The sequence below is a fragment of the Heteronotia binoei genome, chromosome 20, assembly GCF_032191835.1.
Source record: "Heteronotia binoei isolate CCM8104 ecotype False Entrance Well chromosome 20, APGP_CSIRO_Hbin_v1, whole genome shotgun sequence".
In the NCBI taxonomy this organism is placed as follows: Eukaryota; Metazoa; Chordata; class Lepidosauria; order Squamata; family Gekkonidae; genus Heteronotia; species Heteronotia binoei.
This window is the reverse complement of record NC_083242.1, coordinates 8,299,607-8,326,696: the sequence shown is the minus strand read 5'-3', so window position 1 is coordinate 8,326,696 and position 27,090 is coordinate 8,299,607. Positions and strand designations below refer to the sequence as shown.

The window sequence follows — 27,090 nt, the reverse complement described above, 5'->3', positions numbered from 1 at the left end:
AGTTAGCGTGAGCTAGCTCACAGATTTTTAGCCTCCGGCTCACACATTTTTGTCTTAACTCAGGAAAAATGGCTCCAGAGCGCAATAACTTATGTAGTTAGTAGCTCACCACTTTAATGCCAATCACTCACAAAGTAGAATTTTTGCTCACAAAGACTCTGCAGCTTAGAGGGAACCTTGGAGGGGAACACCCCTGGTTCTCTGCCACGCCCAAGGTTTTGTGTACCCTGGAAACTCCAAGCAGAGACCCCACCCCTTCCACCCTCCTCCTCTCCAATAGCAGCCTCCCTTTCAATCTTCCTTGGAGGCAGCAGAGAGCCGCCAGCCAGTCCATAAAGCTGCCAACGCAGTAATTTAAACATTTTAGGACAGAGTTGAGTATCCCCAAATAAAGCGTCTCTTTTGCCAGCTTTACCAATCAATTCGGGGGGGGAGGGGCTGCTTGCGAGGTTTCCTCTAAGCCGCAGAGTCTTGTGAGCAAAGAGTCTACCTTGTGAGCTACCGGCACGCATGTTGTGAGCCACTGCATACATTAGTGTGCTCTGGGGTCCTCCTTCCTGAGCGAAGACAAAAATGTGTGAGCTGGAGGCTAAAAATCTGAGCTAGCTCACGCTAACTCAGCTTAACAGGGAGCAGTAGAGGCTTGGTCAGATTCCTCCTACACCTTCTTTCCGGCTGCACTAGGTACACAACCCTTTTCCCGGATGGCTGCTGCAAAACACCATATCTCTCGTTACGGTCATGGTCAGCATTGGGGCTGACTGCCGTAGGAGCCGTGCTCTCTCCTTCTGCTCTGTTGTGTACCTCTGGAGGCATAAATTAATTCGGCAGAGAGAGAAAGAGTGAGATGAAGGACAGGTGGCGAGTGGGGTGGAGAGAGGAATGATAGGTTTGCTCATGCCTGGTGTTTACGGCTCTCTGTCTTCGTCAGCGGCACACACTGTTGCGAAAGCCAGTTTGGTGTAGCGGTTAAGTGTGCGGACACTTATCTGGGAGAACTGGGTTTGATTCCCCACTCCTCCACTTGCACCTGCTGGAATGGCCTCGCGTCAGCCATAGCTCTCCCAGAACTGTCCTTGAAAGGGCAGCTGTTGTGAGAGCCCTCTCAGCCCCACCCCCCTCACAGGGTGTCTGTTGTGGGGGGAGAAGATATAGGAGATTGTAAGCCACTCTGAGTCTGATTCAGAGAGAAGGGTGGGGTATAAATCTGCAATTCTTCTTCTTCTTCATTGTGGTGCTCAAATCAGCCACCATCACAGCTCAGGGATCTTCACTGCACGACTGAAGGTAAGCCGTGGTAGCCATTTTGGAGCTGGCCCTGCCTCCCATGGCAGCCATTTTGGGGCTGCGCCCACCGTGCTGTGCTAAGATTCCAAAGGTGCTCACAGTGGTTGGGGCCCCCCGATCTAACTGACAAAACAGCTAACCACAGCAACGGTAAAGTGTGAAGCGGCTCTCAGTGACTCACAATTTTGCATGCGTTGAGGATGCTGTTACGCAGTTAGCTGTTAACTAATAACTCTGTTTTCTGCTTCTCCCACAGTGTTCCCAATTCGTGCCCCGCCAGCCCTCGGGGTGCCGGTTCCTCCGGATATCGCTTTGTGCAGAATATTACCTCGGACCTGCAGCTGGTAGCCGAATATGCTGCAAAGGCCACGTCGGAGCAGCAGGCGGACGCGTCCGGCGGGGACAGCCCAAAGGTACAGGCAACATTGCCAGGGGAGGGGCTCTGCTGGGTTGTCACAGGTGGGCTCCTTGGTGTGTTTCCATAGCCTGGTCACTCAATTGCTGGGTCATCAGAAGAGCCCTGCTGGATCGGGCCAGTGGTCCATCTCGTCCAGAATCCTGGCTCACACGGTGGCCAGCCAATTTCTCTGGAGGGACATCAACAGGGCAGAGAGGCTGAGGCCTTCATAAGAACATCAGGAGAGCCCTGCTGGATCAGACCAGTGAGGGTTCATCTAGTCCAGCATCCTGTCTCTCACAGTGACCAACCAGTTCCTCTGGAGGGCCAGCAACAGGGCATAGAGGCTGAGGCCTTCATAGGAACATAAGAAGAGCCCTGCTGGATCAGACCACTGATCAGTCTAGTCCAGCATCATGTCTTACACAGTGGCCAGCCAGTTCCTCTGGAGGGCCAGCAACAGGGCAGAGAGGCTGAGGCCTTCATAAGAACATCAGAACAGCCCTGCTGGATCAGACCAGCGGTCCATGTAGTCCAGCTTTCCAGCTCTCACAGTGGCCGACCAGTTCCTCTGGAAGCTAACAACAGGGCATGGAGGCCGAGACCTTCATAAGAACATCAGAAGAGCCCTGCTGGATCAGACCAGTGGTCCATGTAGTCCAGCTTTCCGGCTCTCACAGTGGCTGACCAGTTCCTCTGGAGAGCTAACAACGGGGCAGAGAGGCCTACCTCTAATGTTGCCTCCTGGCACTGGGATTCAAAGGTTGACTACCTCTGAATGTGGAGGTTCTCTTGAGCCGCCATGGCTAAGTAGCCGCTGTTAGGTCTCGCCTCCATTAATCTGTCTAATCCCCTTTTAAAGCTGTGGCCCTCACTACAGCCCTTGACAGCGAATTCTACATCTTCGTCTCCCTTTGTGTAAAGAAATATTTCCTTTTTTTTCATCCTGAATCAACTGGCTTCAGCTTCATTGGAAGCCATCGAGTTCTAGTGTTCTTGAAGAGGGAGAGAAAGTTATGTCCCTCACCCTCCCCCCCTGCATAATTTTGTCAGCCCTTCTCACATTCCCCCAGTCGCCTCTTTTTTAAAAGGTGCTCCGACCCCTTCATGATCTCATCCGTCCTTTTCCGACCTCCACACCTCCTTGGCATTTGCCTCAGCGAGAGCAGCTCTCTCTCTCCCCTCAGTCCCTTCCTCGAACAATAATTAAAGTTTTCCTCCAGGAAGGGTCTAAATGGCAAAGGTGTTTGAGTTCTGCAGATTTCCAGATTGTCTTCCATAAATTAAAGTTGTGGCACTTCTTTCTTTAAAAAAAGCAGAGCGAGGCAGAATGTTTTCACAGTATTTTGCAGACTCTAATCTGGGGGACCAGGTTCAATTCCCCACTCCCCTACATGAAGCCAGCTGGGTGACCTCGGATCAGTCACAGCTCTCTCTTGAGAGCTCTCTCAGCCCCACCTACCTCACAGAGTGTCTGTCGTGAAGAGGCAATGGAAAGGTGATTGTAAGCCCCTCTGAGACTCCTTTGGGTAGTGAAGGGCGGGATATAAAACCACCTCCTCCTCTTCTTCTAGTTAAGGCTTTCTCAGGTGTCAGCCTGGTGAGCCAGGGGTGTATATGTGGCAGGAGAGAGGGGAATAAAAAATCATAGGAAAAGCCATTCGGTCCACCTCTCCCTCCCCATCTCCCTTCCTTCCTCCCTCTGATGTTCATGCCTTTCACTTCTCAAACATCTGACATTTATTCTATGTGGCTCTTATATTTGGCCACCCCTGAGTGTTAATGTTTCAATCATGTTTGTAGTTGGAGTAAAAAACAATACAGTTAATACAGCCACACAGCCTAGAAAATCTACAACCAACAGTGAATGGAGTTTGCATGTGTCCCTTATAGAGTTTATATAGAGTTGGTGGAACGACCTTCCAGAGATGGTGCGAGCCCTGCGGGACCTGAACCAATTCCGCAGGGCTTGCAAAACATTTCTTTTTCAGTTGGCATTTGAGACAGAACCTGATTAACTAACGAACAGGCGCTTAGCCATCTTATGTACATCAGGATTACATCATTTTAGCACCTATTTTTATATGTTTTATCTATTTTAATTAATTTATTTGTAATTGATATTTAAACTGTTATGTTTTATGTGAATCATGGGACTCCCATGTCTGTTATACTGTTTAATGTGAATCATGGGACTCCCATGTCTGTTAGCCGTCCTGAGCCCGCCTGGCGGGGAGGGCGGGATATAAAAATAAAATATTATTATTATTATTATTATATCTCCCGTACCCGGCATTACATTTACAGTACACATGGCCCGGCCCAACAAAGTAATATTAATGTCAGATCTGGCCCTTGTAATAAGTTCGGCACCTCTGATTTAGCCAGGGTGGCAACTGGAAGAACCTAATTATCATCAGGGACGACTTTTGCTGGCTTGTCTTCATCCCTAAAAGGGTTTACCGGGTGCCCTTCTTTAAAAACACCTGTCACCTGTAGCGATTTATTCTTGGCTTTAAGCAGGGCTTTTTGGGGTTGTAGCATGAACTCCTTTGCATATTAGGCCACCCCCCCCCCCCCCTCCCGATGTAGCCAGTCCTCCTGGAGCTTACAGGGCCTACAGTAAGCTTCAGGACGATTGGCTACATCAGGGGGGATGGCCTAATAGGCAAAGGAGTTCCTGCTACAAAAAACGCCTTGCCTAAAGGGAATTAAGTAACAGCATGCAGCCTTGGGGGGGAACTTTCCATGGAAAACGCTGCTTGCGTTAACGTTTTAGCTGGAAAGGCAGCTGCCTGGACAGCTCTCGCCTCATTATCGGAGCTCAGGCCTCCGTTATTAATGAACTGTGAAACGGCTAAAAACTCCCTCGTGTCTGTCTGTCTTGCTTGTGTCTGCAGGACGAGTCGAAGCCGCCGTATTCATACGCTCAGCTAATCGTTCAAGCTATCTCCTCGGCCCAAGACAGGCAATTAACACTAAGCGGGATCTACGCCCACATCACCAAGCATTACCCGTACTACAGGACGGCTGATAAAGGTTGGCAGGTGAGTGTCGGGGGCCAGGGCGGGGGTACGGCTCGTCCGTTGGCTGTCGAAGCCCCTCACGTTGGGAAATATAACCGCTTCCTCTTTTCTGCCCCCCCCCCCCCCGCAGAATTCCATTCGGCACAACCTCTCCCTGAACCGTTATTTCATTAAAGTCCCGCGTTCCCAAGAGGAGCCTGGGAAGGGCTCTTTCTGGAGGATAGATCCCGCTTCGGAAGCCAAACTGGTGGAGCAGGCGTTCCGGAAACGGAGACAGCGAGGGGTGTCCTGCTTTCGAACCCCCTTTGGGCCTCTCTCTTCCCGGTAAGTTCAGCTGGGTGGCGGGCCAGTGACAGGACACGCGTTTGCCCGTATATAATCCAGGTGTAGGATCGGAAGGCGATTTGCAGACTTTGCGCGGGCTGCCGAAACAGCGTGGCTCAGATTTTGTCGTGGGCAGGTGGAGATTGTGGAGGGGGAAGGAGCTTGTTGGCGCATCAGTAAATAACAAGATGTGTAATCAGGTCTGTGGCCTTTATTTGTTCAGCAGAGAAGCTCATGGTCCAAACCCTCCCCTGTTTCTTTACATCTATACGAATTGAAACCACAGTTCACTTTAATTGCCATTTCACCAAGTTTGCAAACACTGCTTGCAGGGAAAACCAGATTAGCATTTAGCATGGTTCATCAACCATGAAGAATGGTGACCGGGCCTGTGTTATGTCAGTCTGAGTTCACTTTGTGGTCCAGTGCTCAGACTGCTTCTGTAGTCTGAGGTTAGTTTATTGTTACAGTGTATTACTCAAGACAAAGCATTAGACATTAGTTGGGGGGCAGTGTTCCCTCTAAGCTGAGTTAGCGTGAGCCAGCTCACATATTCTTAGCCTCGAGCCCACAGATTTTTGTCTTAGCTCAGGAAGGAGGACCCCAGAGCACAATCATTTATGCAGTCGCTCACAACTTTAATGTCAGTAGCTCACAAAGTAGAATTTTTGCTCACAAGACTCTGCAGCTTAGAGGGAACATTGGTTGGGGATAGGAAGTTTAATTAGTTTTCAAGATAGTGTGGCACCCGGAAGTTCTAGCTCTTTAGTGTGACGCACCACTAGGGGGCGAGCTAGTCTTGTTTTCAAGAGACATTCAGAGGTGGTTTGCCCTTGCCCGCCTCTGTGCCACACCCCTGGTATTCCTTGGCGGTTGCCCTTCCGAATACTAGCCAGGGCCGACCCTTCTTAGCTTCCGAGATCTGACCCGATCGGGCTATCCTGGGCATAACTACTACTACAAGACCCTGATGACTCCCTGGAGGTGCCCCCATTGACCCCCACACCCCTTTGGCTGCTGTGTGTCTTCATCATCCGTCACCTAATGTGGTTCTTGCCTTGGCACCATTCTCTCGCTTCCAGGAGCGCCCCGGCCTCCCCCACCCATCCTGGCCTGCTGTCCCCTCACTCGAGCGGCCTGCAAACTCCCGAGTGCCTGTCCCGGGAGGGCTCACCCATCCCACACGACCATGACTTCAGCTCCAAGTTGGCCTCCGTTCCGGAGTATCGGTATTCACAGAGCGCACCTGGTAAGTTCAACTGATGGAGCTCTTAAGCTGGGGAAGAGGTGTGCCAGTAAAAGCCACCAGTTTGCTTAGACCGAGGAAAAACAAACAACATGATTAAACATAAGAGAAGCCATGTTGGATCAGGCCAGTGGCCCATCCATTCCAACACTCTGTGTCACATAAGAACATAAGAGAAGCCATGTTGGATCAGGCCAGTGGCCCATCCAGTCCAACACTCTGTGTCACATAAGAACATAAGAGGAGCCATGTTGGATCAGGCCAGTGGCCCATCCAGTCCAACACTCTGTGTCACATAAGAACATAAGAGAAGCCATGTTGGATCAGGCCAGTGGCCCATCCAGTCCAACACTCTGTGTCACATAAGAACATAAGAGAAGCCATGTTGGATCAGGCCAGTGGCCCATCCAGTCCAACACTCTGTGTCACATAAGAACATAAGAGAAGCCATGTTGGATCAGGCCAGTGGCCCATCCAGTCCAACACTCTGTGTCACATAAGAACATAAGAGAAGCCATGTTGGATCAGGCCAGTGGCCCATCCAGTCCAACACTCTGTGTCACATAAAAACATAAGAGAAGCCATGTTGGATCAGGCCAGTGGCCCATCCAGTCCAACACTCTGTGTCACATAAGAACATAAGAGAAGCCATGTTGGATCAGGCCAATGGCCCAGCCAGGCCAACACTCTGTGTCACATATGAACATAAGAGAAGCCATGTTGGATCAGGCCAATGGCCCATCCAGTCCAACACTGTGTCACATATGAACATAAGAGAAGCCATGTTGGATCAGGCCAGTAGCCCATCCGGTCCAACACTCTGTGTCACACAGTGGCAAAAAAAAAATTATATATATATACACACACACACACTGTGGCTAATAGCCACTGATGGACCTCTGCTCCACATTTTTATCTAATCCCCTCTTGAAGCTGGCTGTGCTTGTAGCCGCCACCACCTCCTGTGGCAGTGAATTCCACATGTTAATCACGCTTTGGGTGAAGAAGTACTTCCTTTTAAGAATACAGAAACTAGAGACATTATTTGGTGTGGTGGTTAAGCCAGTTTGGTGTAGTGGTTAAGTGCATGGACTCTTGCCTGGGGGAACCAGGTTTGATTCCTCACTCCTTCACATGTACGTGCTGGCGTGACCTCGAGTCAGTCACAAGTCACTGAGCAGTTTCTTTTAGAGCTCTCTCAGCTCCACCTTCCTCACAGGGTGTCTGTTGCGGGGGGGGGAAGGGAAAGGAGATTGTAAGCCGCTCTGAGAAAGGCGGCGTATAAATACAATCTCCTCCTCTTCCTCCAAATTAAAAAAAAAAAGTGTAAGGAAGTTCGATGCTACAAGTACCTCTGTTAGGGCACGCAGGGTATATTCGTCACTCTGTTTGGGAATTGTCTTCCCGACGCAACTGCCGAAATATTTTTTTTTTATCGATTGACAGTCCCAAATCTAAGAGCTTCTACTCGCACAAGAACAAACACTTTTCCCTCAGCGGTTTTGGAGGGCAGATTACAAAAGGGCATCATGTTTTAACAGAACACGCTGATAAAATTGAGGCTATCGAACATATGAATATGGAGTGTCCTTCATTCAACACGTTGAATCACCCCTTTACTTAAAAATATAGAATCACTAAATGTGGAAACCCAGGTGTCATGCCTACTGTGGGATACAAATGATTGTGTCGCCCTCTCCACGGCAAAATTCATAGGTGCGATAATCAGAATAAGAGAAATAATACGGAGCAAGATCTCCTAAAATAATTTTCGGTTCCAACTTATGCTGAAGCCGACAGCTATAAGAGCAGTACTAGACAGACAGAGATAGACCTCGGCTTGTGGCCTTTTAAAAGCACCTAAAAACGCATCCTACTTTTATGGTGTGATATTTTAAACCCTTTGTGCGTGTACAGTGCTGGTCAGGCCGCAGCCGGCTTCTAGAAACCCTTGAGAGTTTTCAAAGCCTTCCATTTTGAACATGACGGTACAAAAAGAGGCAGCAGAGAACGGTGGGACGTGTTTTTGAAAAATTCCTTGGTCCCCTTTGTGGTGGGGGGGGGAGCGTCAAAAATTCACAGCTGATTTTTGGCGACCTGGTAGGGTTTGCAAAGCCAGAGGCGGGTCAGAGGCGGTTGGCCCCGTAGCCGTTTGGCGTGGCGACCGTTGGCTTCCTTGGTGGTCTAGCCCATTTCGCTTCCAAGAACTGACAAGATTGGGCTGCCTTGTACTGTGGGGGCAGAGGTGGTTGGCCATGGCCTGCCTCTGCATAGCAACCCTGGGCTTTGTTGGCGGTCTCGCACCCAAATACTAACCAGGGCTGACCCCGCTTAGCTTCCAAAACCTTCAGAGCTTCCCTGTGTGCCCCTGAGGGAGAGAGGAATCGTTTTTTTCTCTCTTGCATAGCACTAGAAAGGAGCTGAAGGAGCCAGAGTCCAGGAACACCTTAAAGACTTAACAAAATTTGTGACATTCCTTGAAGATGAAGAAGATATTGGATTTATATCCTGCCCTCCACTCCGAAGAGTCTCAGAGCAGCTCACAATCTCCTTTCCCTTCCTCCCCCACGACAGACACCCTTGTGAGGTAGATGAAGATATTGGATTTATATCCCGCCCTCCACTCCAAAGAGTCTCAGAGCGGCTCACAATCTCCTTTACCTTCCCCCCCCCCCCAACAACAGACACCCTGTGAGGTAGATGAAGAGATTGGATTTATATCCCGCCCTCCACTCCGAAGAGTCTCAGAGCGGCTCACAATCTCCTTTCCCTTCCTCCCCCACGACAGACGCCCTGTGAGGTAGATGAAGATATTGGATTTATATCCTGCCCTCCACTCCAAAGAGTCTCAGAGCGGCTCACAATCTCCTTTCCCTCCCCCCCCCCCCCCACAACAGACACCCTGGGAGGTAGATGAAGATATTGGATTTATATCCCGCCCTCCACTCCAAAGAGTCTCAGAGCGGCTCACAATCTCCTTTACCTTCCCCCGCCAACAGCAGACACCCTGGGAGGTAGATGAAGATATTGGCTTTATATCCTGCCCTCCACTCCGAAGAGTCTCAGAGCGGCTCACAATCTCCTTAACCTTCCCCCCCCCCACAACAACAGACACCCTGTGAGGTAGATGAAGATATTGGATTTATATCCCACCCTCCACTCTGAAGAGTCTCAGAGCGGCTCACAATCTCCTTTCCCTTCCTCCCCCCAACAGACACCCTGTGAGGTGGGTGGGGCTGGAGAGGGCTCTCACAGCAGCTGCCCTTTCAAGGACAACCTCTGCCAGAGCTCTGGCTGACCCAAGGCCATTCCAGCAGGTGCAAGTGGAGGAGTGGGGAATCAAACCCGGTTCTCCCAGATAAGAGAGCTCTGGCTGACCCAAGGCCATTCCAGCAGGTGCAAGTGGAGGAGTGGGGAATCAAACCCGGTCCTCCCAGATAAAAGTCCGCTCACTTAACCACTACACCAAACTGGCTCTCAGTTCCTTGGAGGTCTCCCATCCAAGTATTTGCCAGGGGACATCCTTGCTCAGTGTTCATGCTATGAAGAAGTGAGCAGTATGACTTACAAAAGCTCACACCCTGCCACAAATTTTGTGAGTCTTTTAAGGTGCTCCAGAACTCTGGCTCTTTTCTACTGCTACTGACAGACTAACGTGGCTGCTTATCTTGACATATCTCTGTCATGTAACCATTGAGCTACTTTGATTGATGGAAGCCTTTATTTATTTATTATTTGTGTGTGCGCATGTGCGTTCCTGGGAATCCTGGCTGACTTCTGGCACCCCCTACTGGGGCTTGGACATTTCCAGAGAGGTGGCTTGCTATTGCCTGCCTCTGCATCCCAGCCCTGGTATTCCTTGGAGGTCTCCCATCCGAGTATTTGCCAGTGGGTCAGCCCTGCTTAGCTTCCAAGATCGGGCTTGCCTGGGCTTCCCAGGTGAGGGCGACAGAAGCTTTTTTTCTTACAGGTGGCTAATGCCTTTCTTCTCACAGGTTCGCCCGTCAGTGCCCAGCCGGTGATCATGGCCGTCCCCCCTCGGCCCTCGGCCCTGCTGGCCAAACCGGTGGCCTACATGCCGGCCTCCATCATGACTTCCCAGCAGCCTTCGGGCCACGCCATCCACGTCGTGCAGCAAGCCCCCACCGTCACGATGGTCAGGGTGGTGACCACCTCCGCCAACTCGGCCAATGGCTACATCCTGACCAATCAGGGGGTGGGGGGCGGAGCCCACGAAGGAGCCGGAGCCGTCCTGGACTTGCCCGGTGAGCCTCGAGGTAGTGTGTCGAGTGCGGGACGGTCACCTTCCCTTCATTGCTCTCTCCCTTGGTTGTATTTTCATGGGATGCCCAGTGCCTTACATGTGGATGTCCATTCTGCAGCAGAGGTTATTTACGGTGAAAAGAACCCCCTTCCTTTCTGAGCAGTCTCTGCAGGCAATCTTTGTGGCAGTTAATTATAGAATAAAGATGGAGTCCAGTGCACTAGGGTTGCCAGGTCCAAAAAATATCTGGGGGATTTGGGGGAGGAGCAAGGTTTCGAAGCAGAATTGAACTCCAAAGGTAGTTCCGGCCATCAAATTGAAAGGGACTGCACTCCTTTAAAATGCTCACCTTCCCTCCGTTGGAAATAATGAAGGATAGGGGCACCTTCTTTGGGGGCTCATAGAACTGGACCCCACGGTCCAATCTTTTTGAAACTAGGAGGGTGTTTTGAGGAAAGGCACTGGATTCTATGCTGCAAATTTGGTGCCTCTATCTCAGAAAACACACACACCCTGAGCCCCAGATACACACAGATCAATTCTCCATTATACCCTGCGGGAATCAGTCTCCATGGGGAATTGTGGAGTGTCCAGCAGACCTTTCCCTCCCCCCCCCCCCCCCGCTTTCTGATGACCTTGAAGCTGGGAAAGGGTCTCCAAACCGGGGGATCCCCTGCCCCCACCTGGGGATTAGCAACCAAACCGGATGAAGAAGGTTAAGGTGGGAAGCAGGGGAGACCCGCGTTCTACAAAAAAGTCAATTTCAGTGGAATTTACAAGAATATTCTGCAGTTGCTCAGTACAAGGGATTTTTTAAAGACTCGCTATTGAAGGAATATCTCCTGCTGTTTTATAACATATAATGCATATAACCAAAATTATAAATCAAAATTACAATAAAGCATTTGCCATTTTTTCATCATGAAAGAGTCCGTGGAGAGTCAAGACTCCAAGGAGTGCAGAGGCCTAGTCGATGCGCTTTGACCTGTCCTGATGTTGTCTGCAGTGTCAAAAGCTACTTTGCAGTACATTGAAGACTCAACACATGAGGCAGCGTCTTTATAATGAAGTGTAAGCGATTTACTCGACGTGGACTCTTTCGTGATGAAAAATGGCAAATGCTCTGTTCAAATACTAATACAAAAATACGTGAGAATACAGTGGATGTATGCCTCTTGAGCAGTGTTCCCTCTAAGTTGAGTTAGGATGAGCTAGCTCAGTTTGTTAGTCTCCAGCTCACGTTTATGTCTCAGCTCAGGAAAAAAGCGCCCCAGAGCAAATTAATGTACACAGCAGCTCACAACTTTCATGCCAGTAGCTCACAAAGTAGAATTTTTGCTCACAAGACTCCACAGCTTAGAGGGAATATTTGCTCTCTGTGTTATGTGTTTGTGACACGATCTGGTGGATTTTCCTCTTTTCGGGGGGATGCGTATGTGTGTGTGTGTGCAATACTTGGAAGCCATGGTTGACTTTTGGCGCCCCCTGGTGGGCTTGGAGGTTTCAGAGAGGTGGCTTGACATTGCCCGCCTCTGCGTCCCAGCCCTTGTATTCCTTGGGGGTTTCCCATCCAAGTACTTTCCAGGGTTGGCCCTGTTTATATCTGGGGGTTTTATGGTATTTGGTCCAGGTATCATAGGTCAAAACGTGTGTGCGTGCACAGAAAGCACCCGCGTTCCCGCCACCTTCAGCAAATACAAAAGAAATGCAGCTGGCTTGCCCCTATGGTGCAGAGGCAAGCAAGGTTTTGTTTGTGGGGCGGGGGCCAGCCCCCAAACAGTTAGAAGTCAGAAACCAAGGGCTGGCAGAAACTACTGGCCAAGCTGCCATTCAGGAGCCACATATGGCTCGTTTACACATATTGAAGCTCCCAGCGCCCTGCCAGCCAACTTGGAGAAGGCATTTCTCTCTTTAAATTGCTTCTCCAAGTTAAGCCAGCTGGCAGCTTGGAATAAATTTAAAGTTGCTTTCTTCCCACCTTCCTTCCTTTCCTGTCTCGTGGCTCTCAAACATCTGAGGTTGATGCTATGTCGCTCTTACACTTAGCAAGTTTGGCCAACCCCTGGCCTAGCACAATTTTTTGGTGAGCCGCAACAATGACGGTTCGCTTGTTGGTTCCCATTTTGGCATTTGAACGGAAAAACAAGCGTGGCTCTCAAACTCGCCAGCCCGCGGGTGACGTTGCCTTTTGTTTCTGCAGGGATGGACGAGAAGCCGACCATCGCGTTTGCGGCAATACCCACCGCCAGCCGAGTTATCCAGACAGTCGCCAGTCAGATGGCTCAAGGCGTCCCGGGGCAGACTGTCGCCATTCTCCAGCAGGCAGCGCCTGTCACCCTCGGGCAGCACCAGCTCCCTGTCCGGGCAGTGACCCAAAACGGGAAGCACGCCGTCCCTCCCAACAGCATATCTGGTGGTTCTTATGGTACATGTGGATGTCTTTGTCTATATTTACTTTATGTGGATCCCGTCTTTCTCTCTGATGGGGATCCAAAGCAGAATGCAGTTTTTGTAGTGGTTAAGAGCGGCGGACTCTAATCTGGGAGAACCGAGTTTGAGTCCCCACTCCTTCACATGCAGCCAACTGGGTGACCTTTGGCCAGTTACAATTCTCTCAGAGCTGTTCCCTCAAGAGCAGTTCTCAGAGCTTTCTCAGCCCCACCTACCTCACAGAGTATCTGTTGTGGGGAGAGGAAGGGAAGGAACAGGGCTTTTTTTGTAGCAGGAACGCCTTTGCATATTAAGCCACACCCCCTGCTGTAGCCAATCCTCCTGGAGTTTACAGTAGGCCCCGTACTAACAGCCTTGTAAGCTCTTGGAGGATTGGCTACATCAGAGGGGTGTGGCCTAATATTGCACCAGTCGTTTTCGACTCTGGGGTGACGTCGCATCACGACGTTTTCACGGCAGACTTTTTTTACGGGGTGGTTTGCCATTGCCTTCCCCAGTCATCTACACTTCCCCCCCCCCCAGCAAGCTGGGTCCTCATTTTACTGACCTCGGAAAGATGGAAGGCTGAATTAACCTTGAGCCGGCTACCTGAACCCAGCTTCTGCCGGGATTGAACTCAGGTCGTGAGCAGAGAGTTCAGACTGCAGCACTGCAGCTTTACCACTCTGCACCACAGGGCTCCTTTCTAAAGGTGGGGTATACATCTGATCTCCACCCTTCCTTCTTTCCTTCCACGTTCATACGATACCCAGCCTGGAACATCCCTCTGGAATTGTTTGTAAAGGTATTCTTTCACCAAGAAAAACTGGTTTTATCACGCATTCTGTATTATACGCCCCTAGAGATAGCTTTTCGCACCCAAAGCTGGGAGGATCTCTGGAAGACAGACAGGTAGCAATAAGGACAAAAGTAGAAGTAACAATTACTGCCTTTCGCTCGAGGCCATTACACTCAACACACAAAGAGCATCAAACATACAATTGTCAATATTGTCAATAACATTGCTAGAAGAATTGGATCTAGATATTCACCGTACCAAAACATTTCACCCTTCAAAGATGTCTTTCACGTGTATTTTCTTAGTTGCCAGAGCTAACAATGACTCTCTGTATGAAAAAAGCACGTTGGCATTAGAGAAAGATCAGCTTCTCTGCTTTCCAGGGAGAGTTTAAATCCTTCAAAAGTGCTGTTAGAGATTTATTTAGGCTCTCTGTCCCCTGGAAATGGGAGCTCTACCTATACAAAAGTGCAGAACGGGTGGCTTTTGAGTGGCAAAAAAGAGGAAGAACAAGGTTATCTGTTTATCTTCAAAACTCTCCAGTTCTGAATTTGCCTGAAAGTTGTCTTAAGACCCACACGATCTGTGATACGTGGTCCTGGTTGCCTTAAGAGAGTCGCCGGATAATGTACATTTCTGCATTTTAAGCTTGTCGGTTTATTTGAACATCGCCTTCTCTCCCACTTCCCGCAGCCCTCACAAATCCGTTGCAGCTCTTGGCAGCCCAAGCTAGTTCCTCAGTGCCCGTGGTCGTGGGCCAGGTGGGCGAGGCGGGGACGAGAGAGGCCGCAGAGCCCCCGAACGAGCCGGACGTCAAGAGACCCCGGATCGAAGAGCCGAGAGGAGGAGCGGCTCCGTTGCCGACCACCGGGGGCGTCATCACTTCGACAACTCCGCAGGGACAGGCTGCCGGCGAATGAGGGGCCAGAGCGGTCCCGAAAGGCAGCCCCGGGTCGGAAGAGGTGGGGAGGGGGAAGCCGGAGAGGCAAACCAAACTGCAACGGTAACACCTTGGGCCTCCCAGAAAGAGGCTTTTGAAGCTCGTTCGGTACGCGAGCATAAAAGGACAGACCAGCCGTTCTTAGAATCGCAAGGTGCCAAAACGAATGGGAGAACCTCCACCCGTGTGTCTGTACCTGGGCATCTGTTCTGTCTTTCACTTTGGAGATCCTCCCCCCCCCCCCTCCTCCCTCTTTTAGATTAAAAGAAATACAGACAATTTTGATTGTATGACTGCTGGAATGGTGTTTTCATTCGTTTTCTTCCCTCCCTTTTCTTAAAAACATTGGGAGGGAGGGACACGGGATTTATTAAAAAGGCTAGACCAGGGGTGGCCAACGGTAGCTCTCCAGATGTTTTTTTGCCTACAACTCCCATCAGCCCCAGCCATTGGCCATGCTGGCTGGGGCTGATGGGAGTTGTAGGCAAAAAAACATCTGGAGAGTTACCGTTGGCCACCCCTGGGCTAGACCATGCTTTTGGGGAAGCAGGGATGCAGAATATGGTTTCTGATCTTAAAAGATGTCTCTCTCTCTTGCCTTTTTCCCCACCACCTCTCAGAGTTCCGAAGCCTAAAATGCAGATGAACCCCGTCTGCAAAGGTGGGAGGGGGCTGGAGTTTAGACTGGAAATAAGAAATTTTGGGAAGGTTGGGTTCACTAGACACACATCTGCCCGTTTTTTGAGTTAGACACGGCTTTTTCTTTAGGAGGAACTCCTTTGCATATTAGGCCATGCCCCCCTGATGCAGCCAATCCTCCAAGAGCTTACAGATTTCTTCGTACAGGGCCTGCTGTAAGCTCCAGGAGGATTGGCTGCATCAGGGGGAGTGGCCTAATATGCAAAGGAGTTCCTGTTACCAAAAAAGCCCTGGTTAGACACACCCTCCCAGATCAAGCAAATCCTCTCGCACCGTTTCCATATCAGAAATGTTAACATTTGAATAACATCAAGACTCAAATCGTAACAGGCAGGAACTGGGGGCGGGCGGCCTCAGTTTGTGGAACGAACCGCAGAAGTTTACCACAGGTCAGCGCTGAGCTGAATTTGATGTAGCTTGTCTTTTGTGACCTCTGGGCGGAACATGCACCGCTGGGGGTGTGGGAGAACGTATGAAGGTATATTATTAATACAGAGAGACTTGTCAAAACGGGGGGAATACGTGTGGATATGGGCCCACAGCAATGGGTCATATACAGGGCTGCCGGTGGATTGGGTTGGAACCTGTTTGTTCCTTTTTTTTAATTGGGGCCAATTTATTTTAGGTTTTGGATCTGGTTTATCAGCAGCACCATTCTACATTCGGTTGCAGTGTACAGAAGAGAAGTTGCCAATCACCTGTACAAAGATATCGTGCCCCAAAGTACATGCCCCATGTACCAAGTCCTATATAAAGGCAAAATCCCCTACAAAGTCAAAAATCAAAGTCCCAAATCAATGTCCCCTCCAGGGCCAAGGTCCCATATAAAGTCAAAATCCCTTATCGAGCCCAAGTCACAATCCTCAAGTTTTACATATATTTTTGTTAAATTCATGGAGTGCTCAGTTTGAATTCTAACACTGAGGAAGGCTTTTACCCAAAACACATTTGGTATTGGTACATGGATATTTGTACCTCTGTACCTTTTAACCTGCATGTGTATGATTGGACACTTGACTTTCTATTAAGAATAGGTACTTATACATAGAGAACCATAGGATTGTGGGTTTAAAATGATATTTTAGTACTTTTGAAGGTACAATTAAGTTCTGTATGATATTTTGTACATCAGCACATGTCCATAGCTATATTTGAGTTTCTTTGTTTTGTTTCTGGCCCAACCTTTATGGTCACTTAGCCCATGTAAGGTCACGGCACCCTCTTGGTTGCACCCACCTGACCTTGCTCCTTTTTCTAAACAGCACTTTGTGAGTGCCAGGAAAGAAGGCAGTAGAGCCATGATGTTCTTGGCACCAGGCTGAGGACTTCACCCGATCAAGGGTGTCAAACATGTGGCCCGGGGGTCATATCAGACCCCCAGAGGGCTCTATCAGGCCCCTGAACAACTGGCTCTTGACTGCTTCCTTCTCCATCTCAGCTTGCTTTGCAAGGCTTGCTCAATCGCACAGCAGAGCTACAGAGCAAAACCTCGATTTTCTCCATCGGTTGAGGCTCCTCCCCCCTCCCAGTCCCCTGGGGAAGGAAGGAAATTGCCAGAGCTTCCTTTTCCCAGTTTCCTGGATCCCATGGGAGAAATACGAAGAAAGCACCTTTAAGACCAACGAGTGCTAATGTTTTAAGCATGTTTTAAGTTATTAAAAAAACTCTTTAGTCGTATTTGTCCATGTCCTTTAAAAAGTTTATATCTCTGCTACCTAATCTTAAATAAGTACACACATGGCCTTGCCCAACATAGTTGGCCCAACAAGGTCTCATTAAGAACATCAGAGAAACCATGTTGGGTCAGGCCAATGGCCCATCCAGCCCAACTCTGTGTCACAGAAGAACATAAGAGAAGCCCTGTTGGATCAACCCAATGGCCCATCCAGTCCAACACTCTGTGTCACAGAAGAACATAAGAGAAGCCCTGTTGGATCAGGCCAATGGCCCATCCAGTCCAACACTCTGTGCCACATAAGAACATAAGAGAAGCCATGTTGGATCAAGCCAATGACCCCTCCAGTCCAACAGTCTGTGCCACATAAGAACATAAGAGAAGCCATGTTGGATCAGGCCAATGGCCCATCCAGTCCAACACTCTGTGTCACATAAGAACATAAGAGAAGCCCTGTTGGATCAGGCCAATGGCCCATCCAGTCCAACACTCTATGTCACATAAGAACATAAGAGAAGCCATGTTGGATCAGGCCAGTGGCCCATCCAGTCCAACATTCTGTGTCACACAGTGGCCAGTACACACACACACACGCGCACACACACACATATATATATACACACACACACTGTGGCTAACAGCCACTGATGGACCTCTGCTCCATATTTTTATCCAATCCCCTCTTAAAGCTGGCTATGCTTGTAGCCGCCACCACTCCTGTGGCAGTGAATTCCACATGTTAATAATTCCACATATCATTTATGTCAAATCCGGCACTCATAACAAATGAGTTTGACACCCCTGCCCTAGTTGCTTTTGCAGGGTCGGCGTCACCTCCCATCTTGCTTTCACATGCAGAATGAAAAGAGAAAGTCTTCCTGCTTCTAAACAAACTGCTGTTTTGGACATCGTGCCTGCAAATTTGGGATTTCAGGACTCGCAGCTATACCACACCTTTGGGATCCTGATGCGTAGGCAAGACGACACGCTTCTGGCTTCCTTCAATTCAGACACTGGGACAAACTGCTCTTTTCCCCAGCTAGGAAGTCTGCAACTGAAGCTTCCGAAACCCTCACCATTCAAGGAGAAGCAGAGGGGATAGATGGTATTGCAGGAAAAATTAATTTCACAATTATTTCACAATTACTGCTTTTATACTGTTCAAACATTTAGAGAAGTACTAATGCTTAGAAGCGTATAGATTTCAGCTGAGAATTAGGTCAGTAAAAGGGAAGCTACTTTAGGAGCATATCTTTGTTTGAAAAGCTGAGAAATGTACGTTTTAGACAGTACAAAAACAAACTGTGAAATAAGTGAACCAATTTTTAATTTTTCCTGCAATGGATGGGAGATGCGTTGTGGCTAGTTCTCGTCACAAGCCAACAGGTTTATTTCATTTGAGCGCATCCACAGAAGTAGACTAAGACGGGCAGGCAAAAATGAAAAGTAGAAAAAAAAACAAACGGTAAGCACAATGAGGGGCACTCAGTACCGTTCATCTCTCCCTGTCAGTTTGCGGCCAGACGAGACGCTTAAGCAATTCTTATCTGTCACTCTAAAAGGGAATTCATCTGAAGGGAATCTTCAATCTGTCCGTCAATGTCTGATTTCTTTTTAACTCAACGTGGAGTAGGTTTCAGACAGGATCCTTGATTGCCTCCAAAGGATAAGCTAAGCTTGGCAGCACGGTTGCAAAAAAAAAAAAAAAGAATCCAACTGTAAATTTTGTACGGTGTCAAGAAAATTTGTAAAAGAACTCCAGCGAACGTGCTTTGCATTTATATTATCTTAACGTTCCTGGGCAGAAAGGACGGCTGAAGATAATTTGCTTATTTCCCCGTCATCTCAGGAAGTCATTTTTGTCCTTCATGACCAACAAGTGGCAATGTTTTAAGTTTTAAAAAAAATTCTTTAGTCGTATTTGTCAGTGTCCTTTAAAAAGTTTATATCTCTGCTACCTAATCTTAAATAGGCATACACGAGGCCCTGCCCAACATGGTTTGGCCTGGCCCAAGAGATAGGAGATAAGTAACTTGAAACCTTAGACAAAAGGGAAAGTTGTTCTCTCTCTAATTTGGGAATACCAACTTTTCTCTTCCCTTAGGCCACCCTGGATAATAGAACTGAATTTTCTGCCATACCTGCAAGGGTGGAATTCTAGCAGGAGCTCCTTTGCATATTAGGCCACGCACCTCTGATGTAGCCAATCCTCCAAGAGCTTACAAAAAAAGAGCCTTGTAAGCTCTTGGAGGATTGGCTACATCAGGGGTGTGTGGCCTCATATGCAAAGGAGTTCCTGCTACAAAAAAAAAGCCCTGTGCAGACGGAATGGAGAAGGGTGCCTGATTCGTTTGGCATGTCAACTTGAATCAGCCCTTATAGGCTGGATGTCATGAAAAAGCAGATTTTCAAAAAAAAGTAGGAAAGGAAAGGTCCCCTGTGCAAGCACCAGTCGTTTCCGACTCTGGGGTGATGTCGTATCACAACATTTTCACGGCAGACTTTTTCTGGGGTGGTTTGCCATTGCCTTCCCCAGTCATCTACACTTTCCCCCCAGCAAGCTGGAGACTCCTTTTACCGACCTCGGAAGGATGGAAGGCTGAGTCAACTGGCTACCTGAAACCCAGCTTCCACCGGGGATCGAACTCAGGTCATGAGCAGAGCTTAGGACTGCAGTGCTGCGCCATGGGGCCCGTTCAAAGAAGGTAAGACCTGGTCTAATAGGAAACTTACATAACCAGCTTTTTAACTGTAAATACTTAAAACCATGGCAATCGCACCAAATACTCATTTTCTTTCAAGCCCACCTATGTAGTACATGTACTTAACAATGTACCAGGAAGCTATCCTTTCAGCTGCTCTGCCAGATGTTTTATGCAGCACAATACTGCAAACGATGAAACTATTTCTTGATTGTCAGTCTCCGAAACTGACAGCCAGACTAAAGGGGGAAACATCTTGCGGTCGGGGGAGAATTGTAAAACATTGATTGGATCTTACTTAACACCAGTCTCTCTCTGACCCAGATTTCTTCCAAGTTGCTTCACAGGGGAGATGTTACAAAACCACCACCATGGCAGCAAAAGTGATTTGGGGAATCCGAACATTTCTAGGCCTGGAAAGCCTCCACTGCAGGTGTGGCCAAACTTGCTTAATATAAGAGCCACATAGAATAAATGTCAGATGCATGAGAGCTGCAAGGCATGAACATCAGATGTTTGAGAGCCGCAATACAGGAAGGGAGAAAAACAGATGAGGATGTAGGAGGGAGAAGAAGACTGCAGATTTATACCCCACCTTTATCTCTTCACTTAAAAGAGCCCCGTGGCGCAGAATGTTAAAGCTGCAGTACTGCAGTCCTAAGCTCTGCTCACGACCTAAGTTTGATCCCTGGCGGAAGCTGGGTTTTCAGGTAGCTGGCTCAAGGTTCACTCAGCCTTCCATCCTTCCGAGGTCGGTAAAAGGAGTCCCCAGCTTGCTGGGGGGGGGGAGAGGGTAGATGACTGGGGAAGGTAATGGCAAACCACCCCTCCGCTTACCAGGAGGTCTCAGCTGCAGAGGCCATGCAGAGGTACCACGTGGCTGCAGAGTCGGAAACAACTGGCACTTGCACAGGGGACCTTTCCTTTTCTCTCTGAATCAGAGACTCAGAGCTGCTTACAATCTCCTATATCTTCTTCCCACACAACAGACACCCTGTGAGGTGGGTGGGGCTCTCACAGTAGCTGCCCTTTCAAGGACAACTCCTGCGAGAGCTATGGCTAACCCAAGGCCATTCCAGCAACTGTAAGCAAACCCGGTTCTCCCAGATAAGAGTCCGCACACTTAACCACTACACCAAACTGGAGGAGAGGTGGAAAGAAAGCAACTTTAAATGCATTCTCCAAGCCGCCAGCTGGTTTGGCTTGGAGAATTGAAACAGACAAATAGATGGTGAAGTAGGAGGGAGGGAGAGGTGGAAAGAAAGCAACTTTAAATGCATTCTCCAAGCCACCAACTAGCTTGGCTCAGAGAAGTGATTTAAAGAGACAAATGCCTTCTCCAAGCCGGTTGATGGGGGCTTCAAGAGCCACACAATATGTGTGAAAGAGCAGCATGTGGCTCCCGAGCCACAGTTTGGCCACCCCTGCTCCACAGCACTTTGGGGTTAGCTATGGACCTCACCACTTGGACTCTCCTAAGGAATTCTACTGAAAAAATCTATGTGATCCAGGAGTTCAAGAGCCAACATGGAAGAAAACGTGAGAAGCGGACAAGACAACAGGACATGCATTGTGGGACTGGCTGTAGCTTGTGTGTAGTTTCATTGCAATAAAAACAGAGGAGAGCCACTCTGTGTCCTCAAGGGGGGAAGGAAGACCATAAATGAAGGAAATGAATGTAGACGTCATAGTAAGACCAAGCAACATATTTAATAGCCATGGTAGCTCCAAATTCTATGTTTTGGATGGAGAACCTTGCTTGACAAGATTCCAGGACTGCAGAAAAATGAGTCAGGTCTGCCTCCATTAGCACATTGCAGACTAACAAGGGTATCTGCTTTTGAGAGGACAAGCTTCCTTCATCAAACATGACTGGGAATGGAGATTTTGGAGTCTTTATACCCCACTCAGAAGGCAGGAGGGGTGTAGTAAAGGATGTAAAGTTACAATACATCGTTTGGCATCTACAGTGAGATAAGAATCCTATCTTAACTTGTTCCCTGACCTGGATAGTCCAGGCAAGTTTGATCTTATCATATCTGAAAAGCCGAGCAGGGCCGACTCTGGCAAGGACTTGGATGGGAGACCTCCAAGGAATACCATGGCCGGGATGCAGAGGCAGGCAATAGCAAGCCACCTCTAAGTACTTGGATGGGAGACCTCCAAGGAATACCAGGCCTGGGATGCAGAGGCAGGCAATAGTGAGCCACCTCTCTCTAAGTGTCCAAGCCCCACTAGGGGTGGCCAGAAGTCAGCCACAAAAAACAAGATAAAGACTCCTGTCTTAACTCACTACAGATGCTAATCTACCCCCCAAAATCTCCAGGCAGGGCTTTTTTTATAGCAGGAACTCTTTTGCCTATTAAGCCACACACCCCTGAGGTAGCCAATCCTCCTGGAGCTTACAAAGCTCTTCTTACAGGGCCTATTGTAAGCTTGAAGAGGATTGACTACATCAGGGGGGTGCAGTCTAATAGGCAAAAGAGTTCCTGCTACAAAAAAGGCCATGTCTCCAGGTATTTTCCAACACAAACCTTACAAATGAAAAGAAAATGGCCACTTTGGAAGAAGGCCTCTAAGGCGTTGTTTCCCACTGGAGTTCTCCCCTCCCCAAACCTTGACCTTTTCAGGCTCCACCCCCAAAATCTCCAGGTATTTTCCAGCTTGGAGGTGGCAACCCCCACAGTAGTCTGATCTAGCAAAGCTCAGAGTTTCCACACGGACAGTTTATAAACACGCACCAGGTTCATTCGTCAAAGAGGCATAAGAAAGAACAGGGGACCGGCAACTTCAACTTGCGGTCGCACGCGGAAGACAGTATCGCCTGGGCTTCCAGTCTCCATCGAAGCTACCGCATTGAGAGGGAAGGGGGGAGCCTGGGGGCTTTGCGCTCGCAGGTGCGGAGAGTACTCTCTCTGGAGTCTTCCCCGCTTGTTTTTAAATATTTAACCTGACCCTTTTTGCCTTTTGGGCGAGGAGGGACCCTCCGCTTTGGAGGGTGCAGAGAAGTAGGACCCCCAATGCAGGTGGGGGCAGGAGATCCCCCGGTTTGGAGGCCCTCCCCCCACTTCAGGGTCATCAGAAAGCGGGGGGGGGGGGTTGGAGGGAAATGTCTGCGGGGCACTCCATTATTCCCTATGGAGATCGATTCGCATAGGGTATAATGGAAAATCGAACTGCGGGTACCTGGGGCTCCGGTTTCGAGGTAGAAGCACCACATTTTCAGCATAGCATCTGGTGCCTCTCCTCAAAATACCCTCCAAGTTTCAAAAAGATTGGACTGAGGCGTCCGATTCTATGAGACCCCACAGAAGGTGCCCCTCCCTATCCATCATTTCCAATGGAAGGAAGGCATTTTAAAAGTGTGCGGTCCCTTTAATGTGATGGCCAGAACTCCCGGTGGAGTTAAGTAATGCTTGTCACGCCCTTGCTCCTGGCTCCACCCCCAAAGCCCCCAGATATTTCTTGACTTGGACTTGGCGCCCTATGACAGAAGCCAAAAGGCCCAGGAGGGCCGCTCGGCAGCGTGGGTCACACCTGCAAGGAACCCGGGGGCGAGCAGGTTCGGGCGCCTCCGGGGCCAGCAGCAGCTGGAAATGGTTTGCATTAAAGCAGTTCTAAATTCTGGTTTTAAATTTGGGTGCATGAGCGTTTCCATATTGCATTTTATATGTTTCACTTATGTTGTAAGCCACCTTGAGCAACATAAGGAATAAAAGCGGCTAATAAATGTTATGCATAAAGAAAAATAAGCCGGATATCACCGGTCCACGCCTCCCCCCTCCCGCCACGCACACTCCCTGCAGCCAGAAAACGAGCAGTTCAGGAAATAGAATTTTGCGTTTGCAAGGCTGCCTATCTAACTGCAAGCAGCCGCCTCGCATAACAAGAGGTCCTCAGGAGACCCTTGCCTCGCGTCCCCGGCCTTTTTGTTCCTGCAGGTGTGTGTGGATCCCATCTTCAAGCCCCCTTTCCCTCCCTCCTACCTTACCTGCTCTTCTGCAAACGTGGAGGACGAACTTGGCCCCCTTCTAAACTCCAAGGATTTTCAGCTCCCGGGAAGCAAAACTGGAGCCGCCAGCCAGCCTCCACCTGGCTCGCTTTCCCCCGCCCCAAAATCAAATATAGAGGCAAAGGTTAGAGATAAGAGGGGAAGACTCAACGGTGCCGCACTTCCGATCGCAAACCGATGTGTTCCCCGATGCGACACAGAACCGAAGTTGTTGAACAGATTGGATGCTTCAAAACCGGAACTCTTAGACCACGACCGCTTCCCCTTGTGTTCGGAAATGTGCATTCCATTCCTTTTACTCTTTTGCCTATCTCTTTGGCTAGGAAGACCTGTGCGCCCTTACAAGAGGCTCCCCTGGAAACCTGGGGTATCTCTTCGACCGTTCCGCTCAATACTTCACCCGTGCCTCAAAAAAGTCCAAAGCAGGCCGAGATTTGGAAGTGGGGGCGGGAGAAGCCTTGCTCTGCCCGGTTTTTTCCCATCCTATCCGTGTCTTTGCTGGCTCCCTTAGAAAGCAGCAGAAGAATTGGCTCCTGGAACGACTTAGTGGGATGGATTCCCCCTTGCTTAGGCGTTGCCAGCTCTGGGTTGGGAAATTCCAGGAGATTTTGTTTGGATGGAGGCTGGAGAGAGGAGGGTTTGGGGAGGTAGTCTCAGTGACTATATTGCCACAAAGTCCACCCTCCAAAGCAGCCATTTACTCAGGAGATCAAAGAATTCTGGGAGCGTCTCCAGTTCCCATCTAGGGATGCCAGCCTCCAGGTGGGACCTGGGGATCCTCTGGCATTACGGCTCATCTCCAGACTGCACAGATCAGTTCTCCTGGAGAAGATGGCTGCTTTGGAGGGTGGACTCTGTGGCATTGTACCCCACTGTCTTGCCCCCAGGCTCCATCCCTAAATCTCCAGGAGTTTCCCAACCTGGGTCCGGCAGTCCTGCCCTCCCCCCACCCCTTGTAGAGTTGCCAGCTCTGGGTGGGAAAATACCTGGAGAATTTTTTTTTGGGGGGGGGGGACCTGGTGAGGGCGGGGTAGGGAGGACCTCCGTAGGTTATAACGCCCCAGAATCCACCCTCCAAAGCAGACCTTTTCTCCGGGGAACTGCTCTCGATCATCTGGAGATATATTGTAATGGCGGGAGATCTCCAGGGGCCGCTTAGAGGTTGGTAACCCTACATGCTAAGGGACAGGGCTTTTTTTTGTAGCAGGAACTCACACTGTGCTTGCTTGTGTTCGCTTTTATGCTTCTGGAGACATCATTCTAGCTATCTGCTATATGGAAATATTGCTGTCTCTTTTTTGTTTGGTTTTGTCTGTTGAAAAAATTGCAATTAAAATAATAGCATTAAAATCTGTAGCCTCTACCATTGTGTAGCCTCTACCATTCCTCTTCCTGGGGAAGCAAGAGGGGACTCGGAGATGGAAGGGGAGGGAGGGCGGCTGTATTGTCCCAGCTTTGACTTTTGATCTGTCCCCTCACGGTAAAAGTCTGCCCATCTTCCACTGAGAAGATGCAAAGAATTCGAACCGGCTCTTTGCCCTGCTGTGTCGGCTGCACTCTTGGCACTGGCCACAAGGCGGCGCGCCAAACCTGGCTGTAGGAGCGTGGAGGAAGCTGAACGCGGATTCTTAATGGAACTAAATGGCAAGGTATTTTTAGGGGGAATGATGCATAAGTGCATGAGCTGCACACAAATGCACAGCAGGGTCGGCCAGTGTTCTGTCTGTCCCCATCCTCAATAATGATGTCTGAAGGCACGGCCAGCTGTTTGCCCTGGGTAGGTTGATTAGAATTCCCAGAGCAAGGGAACTATTAATTACAAAATGCACAAAAAAAAATTAAGATTAAAAAAACATGGAATGCAAATAAAAACTCAGAACACAGTATATATAGCAGAGGTGGCCAAACTGTGGCTCGGGAGCCACATTTGGATCTTTCACACGTATCTTGTGGCTCTCAAAACCCCCACCACCCTTTTTGGCTGACTGGCTTGGAGAAGGCATTTCTGTCTTTAAATCACTTCTCTAAGCCAAGCCAGTCAGTGGCTTGGAGAATGCATTTGAAGTTAAAGTTGCTTTCTTTCTACCTCTCCTTCCCCCAGTCTAGTTTCCTTCCTTGGGGCTCTCAAACATCTGACATTCATGCCTTGCAGCTCTCCAACATCTGACATTTTATTTATTCATTCATTCCTTGCATTTATATCCCGCCCTACCCACCAAAGCAGGCTCAGGGCGGCTCATAACATACATTCTATACAGCTCTTACATTAAGCAAGTTTGGCCACCTCTGATGCATAGCTACAAGCATAAGTTGCATGTACAGTAACTACTGGATCTCAATAATGGTCAGAGGTGGAATTCTAGCAGGAGCTCCTTTGCATATTAGGCCACACCCCCATGATGTAGCCAATCCTCCAAGAGCTTACAAAAAAAGAGCCTTGTAAACGCTTGGAGGATTGGCTGCAAAAGGGGTGTGTGGCCTAATATGCAAAGGAGCTCCTGCTGGAATTCCACCCCTGTACACACACACAGAGAGATGCCTCAACATCCGATGTGTCTGAAGAAGAGTTGCTTGCACATGAAAGCGCGTACCTTGAATAAAACTTCAGACTGCACGTGAGTCACTGGGGAAGGGTAGCTCCAAAGAATAGTTATCAATCAGGCCTGCATAGACAGAGGAGCTCACGCTCACCAGAGAGGATAACGACGAACCGCTATTCCGTCCTTGGCTGTCGCTCTATTCCCAGGGTGTGTTCATGTGTAAACCAGAAATGCTGGTTTACTATGCAGGCTGTGTACTATGTTCTGCATACTGTACCATGTATGCTGCAGACTATATTCTGAGCTTTTATTTGCAGTCCACATCTGTTGCTCAGAGCGCTGCCCGTTTGGCTTCCCACCTGCCTCCATGCTTCAGGCCTTTCCTCGGAGGAAAAAGAGCACTCCGTCCTTTCCAGAGGGACGAGGTTTACCGCCTTGCATGGGAAGCGGCAGAAGGGAGCAGGCACTGGCGAAAGGCCTTTCTCCCTTCCGTTCCAGGTGTGGGAGGCCATTGGAGAGCATCCCCCAACCTCAAGCATCTGGCTTGGCAAACGGCCGAATTATTACCTGCCAGCCTGAAGCCGCAAAGCCTCTGCCTGGATCCACCCACGGGCACGCAAAACACACAAGACAAGGAGGCAAGGATGCCGAACGCCCTCCCGCCCACACAAAGCAGCACACAACTCCGTCGGCGAGGAGAAGCGGCACCCCAGAGAGCTTTCTGCCTTTGTTTTGCAACAAAAACCACA

General features: G+C 49.3%; 1 protein-coding gene across 2 annotated transcripts in view; it reads left to right on the top strand.

Moving 5' to 3' along the window:
• FOXK1 (forkhead box K1) overlaps nt 1–15,003 on the top strand; it is a 93,365-nt gene extending 78,362 nt beyond the window's left edge. The window contains exons 3-9 of one of the 2 annotated variants that reach the window (XM_060260615.1): nt 1,544–1,700; nt 4,585–4,731; nt 4,841–5,034; nt 6,117–6,283; nt 10,276–10,545; nt 12,745–12,969; nt 14,467–15,003. In XM_060260615.1, the coding sequence (XP_060116598.1) occupies nt 1,544–1,700; nt 4,585–4,731; nt 4,841–5,034; nt 6,117–6,283; nt 10,276–10,545; nt 12,745–12,969; nt 14,467–14,693 (1,387 nt within the window). In that variant the 3' untranslated portion in view covers nt 14,694–15,003. Of the gene's footprint in view, nt 1–1,543; nt 1,701–4,584; nt 4,732–4,840; nt 5,035–6,116; nt 6,284–10,275; nt 10,558–12,744; nt 12,970–14,466 lie in introns of both variants that reach the window. The other variant, XM_060260614.1, reaches the window with a different exon arrangement.
• The last annotated feature ends 12,087 nt before the right edge of the window (nt 15,004–27,090 follow it).